This window comes from Phoxinus phoxinus (assembly GCF_949152265.1).
Source record: "Phoxinus phoxinus genome assembly, chromosome: 13".
NCBI lineage: Eukaryota > Metazoa > Chordata > Actinopteri > Cypriniformes > Leuciscidae > Phoxinus > Phoxinus phoxinus.
Genome location: NC_136888.1, coordinates 35,762,145 through 35,772,144, shown reverse-complemented (window position 1 = coordinate 35,772,144; position 10,000 = coordinate 35,762,145). Strand labels below are relative to the sequence as shown.

General features: G+C 42.5%; 2 protein-coding genes across 7 annotated transcripts in view; one reads left to right on the top strand and one right to left on the bottom strand.

Annotated features, from left to right (window-relative positions):
• Positions 1-6,032, bottom strand: part of wdr25 (WD repeat domain 25) — an 11,608-nt gene extending 5,576 nt beyond the window's left edge. Inside the window, exons 1-2 of one of the 3 annotated variants that reach the window (XM_079633425.1) lie at positions 5,553-6,032; positions 4,602-5,218 (exon numbers count right to left, since the gene is read on the bottom strand). In XM_079633425.1, the coding sequence (XP_079489551.1) occupies positions 4,602-5,189 (588 nt within the window). In that variant the 5' untranslated portion in view covers positions 5,190-5,218; positions 5,553-6,032. The remainder of the gene's footprint in view (positions 1-4,601; positions 5,219-5,552) is intronic. The other 2 variants (XM_079633427.1, XM_079633426.1) reach the window with 2 other exon arrangements.
• Positions 5,761-10,000, top strand: part of wars1 (tryptophanyl-tRNA synthetase 1) — a 14,245-nt gene continuing 10,005 nt past the window's right edge. Inside the window, exons 1-6 of one of the 4 annotated variants that reach the window (XM_079633422.1) lie at positions 5,761-6,037; positions 6,156-6,280; positions 6,485-6,574; positions 6,904-7,117; positions 7,213-7,321; positions 9,617-9,736. In XM_079633422.1, coding sequence (XP_079489548.1) covers positions 6,491-6,574; positions 6,904-7,117; positions 7,213-7,321; positions 9,617-9,736 — 527 coding nt within the window. In that variant the 5' untranslated portion in view covers positions 5,761-6,037; positions 6,156-6,280; positions 6,485-6,490. Of the gene's footprint in view, positions 6,038-6,155; positions 6,281-6,474; positions 6,575-6,903; positions 7,118-7,212; positions 7,322-9,616; positions 9,737-10,000 lie in introns of all 4 variants that reach the window. The other 3 variants (XM_079633423.1, XM_079633421.1, XM_079633420.1) reach the window with 3 other exon arrangements.

Sequence of the window (10,000 nt, the reverse complement as noted above, 5' to 3'; positions counted from 1 at the left end):
AAATGTTTTGCGCTTTTATCTAAATATCGATACAAAACTATTGCGAAATGACGGCGTTTCCATTAACCGATGTTATGCGACTAAAACGTCCTTTTTTCTCTCGCGATAAAGTCATTCCAAAAATCACGGCAGCGGACGTTGGTTTATATAATCTCACAGCCACCGCATTAGACATTATTATTATTAATGGAGGGAGACGTACGTGTTATCCAAGCATTAATGGCAGGGAAAGACCCTTATATTCCAACAACCCGATCTCACCAAATGCGTCTATATAGCACGCAGTGTGTTTATCGTGTAATATATACGCGAAAATGAGTTTTTACGTGCATAGTATACGCATGGATAGCACATGGTTGGGTTTAGGGTGGGGTAGGGTGCGTGTGTATTATACGCTTGGGTATGATTAGTGGTGTGGGGTGCGTGTGTATATCACGAAATTAAGTGCGTATCATATGCACGCGCAAAACTGCGTATCATATCCACGTAAAAACTCATTTTCGCGTATAAATTGCACGATAAACACACTGCGTGCTATAGAGACGCATTTGGGTGAGAACAGCCAAACGATATATAAGGAGTTTCTGGGTGTTTCCCCTCATTTCTGCTGAGGTTTTGATTGTGGCATTTCTTTGAAGTTTAGAATCCAGTATTCCTATAGGCTAATTATTGTTTCTTTTATGAATTTAATAAAGAACTCTGTCTCTTATTCCAAACGATCCATGTAGGCTACTTTTGTGTCCATTCGTTTTTTCCTTTTTAAACCCGTAATTGAAAAACGAAAAATAAACGTTTGTCTTTTTAAAACGCAAAGTTGAACACCACAATTTTAATTTGAACTGGCTACACAAAAAAGTAAATATCGACGAATTTTCAGATGTTTGTTTAATGACTTTTTTCCCCTTTATTAAACATGTAAAATATTCACAAATTAATATGGAAAACTTGTTGATTTTACTGGTTTTCTAAGGCCAAATTAGAACCTGGAATTGACATTTTCCCGCAGTGCTGAATAAGAAGAGCCATTAATATTATTAAACTATTGTTTTCTAACTCGGCTAAAAACATCTCCATCTCCGCTGTTAAGCAGATGCTCTTTTAGAGAGAAATGCACCTTTCATACGGATTACTTAATCAGAACAAAATGTATTAGCTTTCGATTCGAATTTGTTCGTTTTAAAGTGGACATTTCAAGCTTTAGCCTATAGTTTCAGTTCTCGCGCTCCAGTTCAGGGAGATCATGAAAACGCGCCTGATTGTTTTATTTTATTTTACAAAAGCACAACATTTTCTTGTTATTGTTTACACAAATAAAAGTAGTTACAAATAATGTATTATTATTTTCTGTATGACCAGAAATTATAGAGTAGGCTAGGCTATATTAAGTTGTTTCACTGTTAATAGGAAAATGCAAGTGTTCACGCCCGCGCCTCCGTGCCATGTAGTGCGCGCTCCACACTCCACACAAACCCTTAGATATGCGTCAAAATATTGTGTTTATTTGTGATAATCTCAGCTCTGTATTATTATTGTCTAACCCGTATTATGAATGACATTTGACGAATTGCTTTGTTCCTTTTTTGGATAAAAGCGTCATCTAAATATGTAGCCTAGTAAATGTTATAATGATGATAATTATTATTATTTGCGTACACGGACCCCAAACACACCGCGTCTTCTAAGTCAGGTGATTGTAAATGCGCAAAAACTGTTTCCATTGCAGTTTTGCGAAATATTCCTTTTTCGAATTGGCTGAAAAACCTCCTCATGCGGGCGTAAAAACTTTTTTGCGATAAACGAGAGTTTTTGCGAAATTGACGTGTTTCCATTGAGCGTATTTTCAATTCGCAATTTCAATTTGCGCAATTTGAAGGGTAATGGAAACGCGGCTAGTGTTTGTCTCCATCTCTTGGTGGAATAATAATGCATGTAGCTTCTGTCGCTGTTCACGGTCAGGGACTATTTCTTCCAGCGGAAGGAAGGCTTTCAGTGATTTTGCTACATATTTACAGCTTTAATATTGGTATTGTGTGGTAATCGTTTTATAAAAGCAAAAAGGTACTGGAGGCTAGAGCTGTATGGGGAATCTGTGACGTCTGACTCGTCTGACTCTGCTCCGCGTCGAGCCGAACAACGCCCTTCACCGTCACTCATTCACCACAGCACAGCCTTGAGTGTCTTCAGGAATGAACAGTGTAATCCTTATTTCCACAAGAGTGAACACCTATAGAAGAAGCGGCTGGCTGTGTTGTGTTGTGTTGTGTCATGCTAGGCTAGGTTGTGTTAGGTTGGGTTGGGTTAGATTAGGTTTTGTTAAATTAGGTTGGGTTATGCTAAGTTAGGTTTGGTTAGGTTGAGTAAGGTTAGGTTGGGTTAGGTAAGGTTAGGTTGGGTTATGCTAAGTTAGGTTTGGTTGCGTTGGGTTGGGTAAGGTTTTGTTGGGTTAGATTAGATTGGGTTGGGTTAGGTTTTGTTGGGTTAGATAAGGTTGGGTTGGGTAAGGTTTTGTTAGGTTAGATAAGGTTGGGTTGGGTAAGGTTTTGTTGGGTTATGCTAAGTTAGGTAAGGTTGGGTAAGGTTTTGTTGGGTTAGATTAGATTGGGTTGGGTTAGGTTTTGTTGGGTTAGATAAGGTTGGGTTGGGTAAGGTTTTGTTAGGTTAGATAAGGTTGGGTTGGGTAAGGTTTTGTTGGGTTATGCTAAGTTAGGTAAGGTTGGGTAAGGTTTTGTTGGGTTAGATTAGATTGGGTTGGGTTAGGTTTTGTTGGGTTAGGTAAGGTTGGGTTGGGTAAGGTTTTGTTAGGTTAGATAAGGTTGGGTTGGGTAAGGTTTTGTTGGGTTATGCTAAGTTAGGTAAGGTTGGGTAAGGTTTTGTTGGGTTAGATTAGATTGGGTTGGGTTAGGTTTTGTTAGGTTAGATAAGGTTGGGTTGGGTAAGGTTTTGTTGGGTTATGCTAAGTTAGGTTTGGTTGGGTAAGGTTTTGTTGGGTTAGATAAGGTTGGGTTGGGTAAGGTTTTGTTGGGTTATGCTAAGTTAGGTTTGGTTGGGTAAGGTTTTGTTGGGTTAGATAAGGTTGGGTTGGGTAAGGTTTTGTTGGGTTAGATAAGGTTGGGTTGAGTTAGGTTTTGTTGGGTTAGATTAGATTGGGTTGGGTAAGGATTTGTTGGGTTAGGTAAGGTTGGGTAAGGTTTTGTTGGGTTAGATTAGATTGGGTTGAGTTAGGTTTTGTTGGGTTAGGTTTGGTTGGGTTAGGTTTTGTTGGGTTAGATAAGGTTGGGTTGGGTAAGGTTTTGTTAGGTTAGATAAGGTTTGGTTGGGTAAGGTTTTGTTGTGTTAGATTAGATTGGGTTGGGTAAGGTTTTGTTGGGTTAGATAAGGTTGGGTTGGGTAAGGTTTTGTTGGGTTAGATAAGGTTGGGTTGAGTTAGGTTTTGTTAGGTTAGATTAGATTGGGTTGGGTAAGGATTTGTTGGGTTAGGTAAGGTTGGGTTGGGTAAGGTTTTGTTGGGTTATGCCAAGTTAGGTTTGGTTGGGTAATGTTTTGTTGGGTTAGATTAGATTGGGTTGGGTAAGGATTTGTTGGGTTAGGTAAGGTTGGGTTGGGTAAGGCTTTGTTAGGTTAGATAAGGTTGGGTTGGGTAAGGTTTTGTTGGGTTATGCTAAGTTAGGTTTGGTCGGGTAAGGTTTTGTTGGGTTAGATTAGATTGGGTTGGGTAATGTTTTGTTGGGTTAGATAAGGTTGGGTTGAGTTAGGTTTTGTTGGGTTAGATTAGATTGGGTTGAGTAATGTTTTGTTAGGTTAGATAAGGTTGGGTTGAGTTAGGTTTTGTTGGGTTAGATTAGATTGGGTTGGGTTGGGTAAGGTTCTGTTGGGTTAGATAAGGTTGGGTTGAGTTAGGTTTTGTTGGGTTAGATTAGATTGGGTAGTGTTAGGTTTTGTTGGATTAGATTAGGTTGGGTTATGATAAATTAGGTTAGGTTGGGTAAGGTTTTGTTGGGTTAGATTAGGTTGGGTAGTGTTAAGTTTTGTTGGGTTAAGTTAGATTAGGTTGGGTAGTGTTAGGTTTTGTCAGATTGGGTTTGGTTAGGTTGGGTTAGGTTGAGTTAGGTTAGGTTTGGTTAAATTAGGTTAGGGTTAGATTAGGTTGGGTTAGATCAGATTGGGTTGAGTTAGGTTAGTTTGGGTTAGGTTTTGTTGGGTTAAATTAGGTTAGGGTTAGATTATGAGTGTTGTGTTTTTTGTTGGGTCAGGTTGGGTTGAGATAGGTTACGTTGGGTTAGCTTGGGTTGAGATAGGTTAGGTTGTGTTACATTGCGTTAGCTTAGGTTGGGATAGGTTGTGTTGGGTTGTGTTACGTTGGGTCAGCTTGGGTTGGGATAGGTTGTGTTACGTTGCGTTAGCTTGGGTTGGGATAGGTTGTGTTGGGTTGTGTTACGTTGGGTCAGCTTGGGTTGGAATAGGTTGTGTTGGGTTAGGTTGTGTTACGTTGGGTCAGCTTGGGTTGGGATAGGTTGTGTTACGTTGGGATAGGTTGTGTTGGGTTAGGTTGTGTTACGTTGGGTTGGGATAGGTTGTGTTGGGTTAGGTTGTGTTATTCTTACCTTGCAGGTATTGTCCATGGAGGCGGAGAGCAGCAGGTGGCTGAGATGATCCACAGGACTCCACTGCAGTGTGTTCACTGGACCCTGGTGGGCCTGAAGAATACACTGCACTCGTCTGGGCAGCTCGACCCGACCGGGCTTTAGCGCCAGGAACGGCCGGACCCTCTCCGAGACCTCGGACAGCAGACGAGCTCCGGCAGGTGGAGGTGTGTGAGGTGTGTCGGGTGTGTGAGGTGTGTCGGGTGTCTCTGGGGTCTTGGCCGCTGCGGTGGACATTCGCTGCCTCTTAGGAACATACGGCCTGACTCCGGCCGGCTGCGGCTGAGCTCTCTTCCTCCAGCCAGACACACTTACTGATGATGAGGATGACGAAGAGCTCATGATGAGGGACTGATCTTTATACAGCTCCAGATGAGGCTGAGCTCTCTTCCGCCAGCCAGACACACTTACTGATGATGATGAGGATGATGAAGAGCTCATGATGAGGGACTGATCTTTATAAAGCTCCAGATGAGGATGAGGAGCAGCAGACTGAAGATCTTGATCCGGATCACTGTCAGAATCCTCATAATCCACCAGTGAAGCCATGATGATCACTCACAAACCACTGCATGTGTCTGCATGGACAACAATATCAATAATAACATATATATATATATATATATATATATATATAGTAAATAAAATAAAAAGTATATATATATATATATATATATATATATAAACTAAAAGTAGATAAAAAAGAATAATATTAATGAAACAGTAAAACATGTTCGACTAAGAATAACAATCATACTAATAAAACGAGACAAAAAAAGAGTTAAACTACTGTAAACAGAAAGAATATTACACATATATTTATTTAAATTATAGTAAGTAAAACGACAAATATATATTGAATTTATTCTAAAAATAAGGAAGCAGAAGACACTAGATTGTCCAAAAACTCACATTAAACGACGAGTAACTGACATCATCAACATCATCTGTTAGCGAATATTGATCCGTCAAATCCCCTTCATAATATAGGCATCTGTGTATCACTTTAAACAGTTGGTATAACAATACAGACAGTCAGTTATTCTTGTTCATATGATTAATATTCGCTTCTCTCGTGCGGTGTTTTTAATTTGAAATATCAGGTAGCGAAACTCCGGAAGAGCGCGTGAGGAATGTACAGGCAAAATAAGAGTCTCGTTTTAATGAACAGCTTTTATGCATTATCGTTATCTGAGTAAAACAGAGTACGACTAAAAGTGTCAGCTGTCTTATTTGGATTACCCGTTACATTGATTTGTGGGGTTAATAATCGTGTGTTTACACGACACATGTATAATCCAAATTTTGATATTGATTCACTTATTTCTCTGAGTGTTAAGCACTTGTGGAGGAAGTGGTTGGTTTCTGCGACAAAATAAGAGTCTTTAAAAAAAAAGGTCATAATTCGTGTTTATAAAATACACATCTTATATATTTCAGCTTGTGTGTATCGCAGTTATCGAAGTCAAACAGTATGACTAATAGTGTTTTTAATAAAAATATTTTCACTGACAGTGACGTGTGAGATATGCGACCGGAACTACGTGGAGCGAATGTTTCCAGTAGGGCAGAGATCGGTGTGACACTGGCACAGTGAGTCTGATGCAAGTGGAATGAATTAAACCATCTAACTCAAAAAGGTGCGTTTGTTTATTCTTCATTACTATTTAATACTGAAATTAACTTGTAATTATTGCTCGTGTGAGCGCTGGCCATGGCACTGATCGCAGATCTGTGTTTAAAGGCTGGTATGCGGCAGCGAGCATATGTCAGTCTCGTTATGAAGAGTCATAAAGAGTTATTAGAGTGTCAGTCTGGTCTGATCTCTGGTCAGTGTGTTACAGGAGAAGATGTCGAGCCCGATGGACCTGTACGAGCAGCTCACCGCGCAGGGACTCGCAGTGCGGGAGATCAAGGCTCAGAAGGGCGATAAAGTCAGTCTCCACTCATGCTGTCAAATAATAATGTCCAAATATTATCGGATAATTCTATTATTATATCTACTTTTTATTTATTGTAATCTAATTTTTATTTATCTATTGATTTGTAATTGATTGTAATCTAATTTTTATTTATCTATTTTTATTTATTTATTTGTAATAAAATGTTTATTTATACTCATAGCACTGTACTACTGATGCATTATTTATTTATTTGCTCATTTATTATTTAAACATTTTAATCAATTTTGTTTCAAATGTGTATTGAATTATTTATTTATCTATTTATGTACTGTAATCTGTTCTGGTGCCGCTCCGCTCAGGCTGAGGTGGAGGCTGCAGTGCAGCGGCTGCTGAGGATGAAGGAGGATTATAAGCATCTCACCGGTCGGGATTATCAGGCTGGACGGCCGCCGGCGCGCACTGATGATGATGCGGATCCTGCTGAGGATGAGGAGGAGGACGAAGACGACCAGGTCGACCCCTGGAACGTGTCCACCAGCAGCGCTAAAGGAGTCGACTACGCCAAACTCATCGGTCGGTGGCTGTGACTCGAGCATGTGTGGTGATGATGTATGAAGCGTGTGGATAATCAGTGTGTTGTATATAATCAGTGTGTTGTATATAATCAGTGCGGTTCGGCAGCTGCAAGATCGAGCAGGAACTGGTGGACAGAATCGCTCGGGTCACGGGGAAAACACCGCATCACTTCCTGCGCAGAGGAATCTTCTTCTCACACAGGTGACTCACTCACACCCACTTGCCTTCGCATGGAAAATACATTCAAATCAATGAATAGAAATAGATACAAATAAACAGATAGATATATAGATAGATTAAAACAAATACATATAGAAATAAATACATTTACTTAAATAAAAAAGAAAAAGATTCAAATAAATAAATAGATTAAGATGTTAAAATGAATAGATAAAAAAAAAGAAGAAAAAAAGAAAATTAATTTAAAAATAAATGAATAACAATTTATTAAAATCAATTACTAGATATAGAAATGGATTCAAATAAATAGATAAAAAAAAAAAAAAAAAAATGAGTTTCAAATAAAGAAAATTAATTAAATTGATATACATCCATCTTCTTCCGCTTATCCGGGTCGCGGGGGCAGCAGTGTAAGCAGAGATGCCCAGACTTCCCTCTCCCCAGACACTTCCTCCAGCTCTTCCGGGGGGACACCGAGGCGTTCACAGGCCAGGCGGGAGACATAGTCTCTCCAGCGTGTCCGAGGTCTTCCCCGGGTCTCCTCCCGGTGGGACGCGCCCGGAACACCTTCCCGGCATTTTTTTCCAACTGAGAACCATGGCCTCGGATTTGGAGGTGCTGATTCTCATCCCAGCCGCTCACACTTGGCTGCACACCGTCCCAGTGCGCGCTGGAGGTCCTGGTCTGATGGGGCCAACACGACAACATCAGAGCAGAACCGGCGACAAAGATCAGCCCTGCCGGAGTCCAACATGCACTGGGAACAAGTCTGACTTACTGCCGGCAATCCGAACCAAGCTCCTGCTCCGATCGTACAGGGACCGGACAGCCCTTAGCAGAGGACCCCGGACCCCATACTCCCGGAGCTCCTCCACAGGCCGCCTCGAGGGACACAGTTGAATGCCTTCTCCAGATCCACAAAGCACATGTGGATTGGTTGGGCAAACTCCCATGAACCCTCCAGCACCCTGTAGAGGGTATAGAGCTGGTCCAGTGTTCCACGGCCGGGACGTAAACCGCACTGTTTCTCCTGAATCCGAGGTTCTGCTATCGGCCGTATTCTCCTCTCCAGTACCCTGGCGTAGACTTTCCCGGGGAGGCTGAGAAGTGTGATCCCCCTGTAGTTGGAACACACCCTCCGGTCCCCCTTCTCCATCACCACCCCGGTCTGCCATCCCAGAGGTACTGTCCCCGACCGCCACGCGATGCTGCAGAGACGTGTCAGCCAAGACAGCCCCACAACATCCAGAGACTTGATCTCGTCCACCCCCGGTGCCTTGCCACCGAGGAGCTTCTTGACTACCTCGGTGACTTCAGCTTGGGTGATCGACGAGTCCACCTCTGAGCCCTCAGCCTCTGCTTCCTCAATGGAAGACGTGACGGCGGGATTGAGGAGATCCTCGAAGTATTCCTTCCACCGCCCGACGACATCCCCAGTTGAGACCTATCCCCGACCCGAAGGCGCAGACCAGCCCGCCGCCTCTCACCATGGGCAACTCCAGAGTGGTGAAGAGTCCATCCTCTCTCAAGGAGTGTGGTTCCAGAGCCCAAGCCGTGTGGTTCCAGAGCCCAAGCCGTGCGTGGAGGTGATCCTGACAATCTCTAGTTGGAACCTCTCAACCTCACGCACAATCTCAGGCTCCTTCCCCGCCAGCGAGGTGACGTTCCACGTCCCTAGAGCTAGTTTCCGTGTCCAGGGATCGGGTTGTTAAGGGCCCCCGCCTGCGACTGCCGCCCGATCCTCTAAGCACCGGCCCCTTACGGTCCCTCGTGCAGGTGCTGAGCCCACGGGAAGGCGGCCCCACGTCGCTCCTTCGGGCTGAGCCCGGCCGGACCCCGTGGGGGGAGCCCCGGCTGCGGGGGGGAGCACAGCTCCTAGGGTCATTCGGGTACTCAACCCCCTCCACCACGGTAAGGTGGCAGTTCAAGGAGGGGTAATTAAATTAATAGATTAAAGTAAATACAAATATATTATAATAAATAAATAAGTAGATGATATTAAAATAAGATTTAAAAAAAATTATAAAATAGATAAAACAAACAAATAATACATTTATTAAAAAATAGACAAACAAATAAATAATACATATAGTAATATAGTTCTATTGTAAGTATAAAAACAAAACAGAAAGTGATAACAATGTAACTTAATAGAAAAATTTTCAAACATATTTGACACATCTATAATAATATAAATGTTTGCCAGTGTATGGTTGATGATGATGTTGTGTTGATGATGATGTTGTGTTGATGATGATGATGTGTTGATGATGATGATGATGTTGTGTTGTGTTGATGATGTTGTGTTGACAACAGGGACATGCATCAGATCCTAGACGCGTACGAGAGCCAGAAGTCCTTCTATCTTTATACGGGTCGCGGACCGTCCTCTGGGGCCATGCATGTGGGTCACATGATCCCCTTCCTCTTCACCAAGTGAGTGTGAGTGTGTGTGTGAGAGAAAGTGTGTGTGTGTGTGTCAGGTGGCTACAGGACGTGTTTGATGTTCCTCTAGTGGTTCAGCTGACGGGTGTGTGTGTGTGTGTGTGTGTGTGTGTGTGTCAGGTGGCTACAGGACGTGTTTGATGTTCCTCTAGTGGTTCAGCTGACGGGTGTGTGTGTGTGTGTGTGTGTGTGTGTGTCAGGTGGCTACAGGACGTGTTTGATGTTCCTCTAGTGGTTCAGCTGACGGGTGTGTGT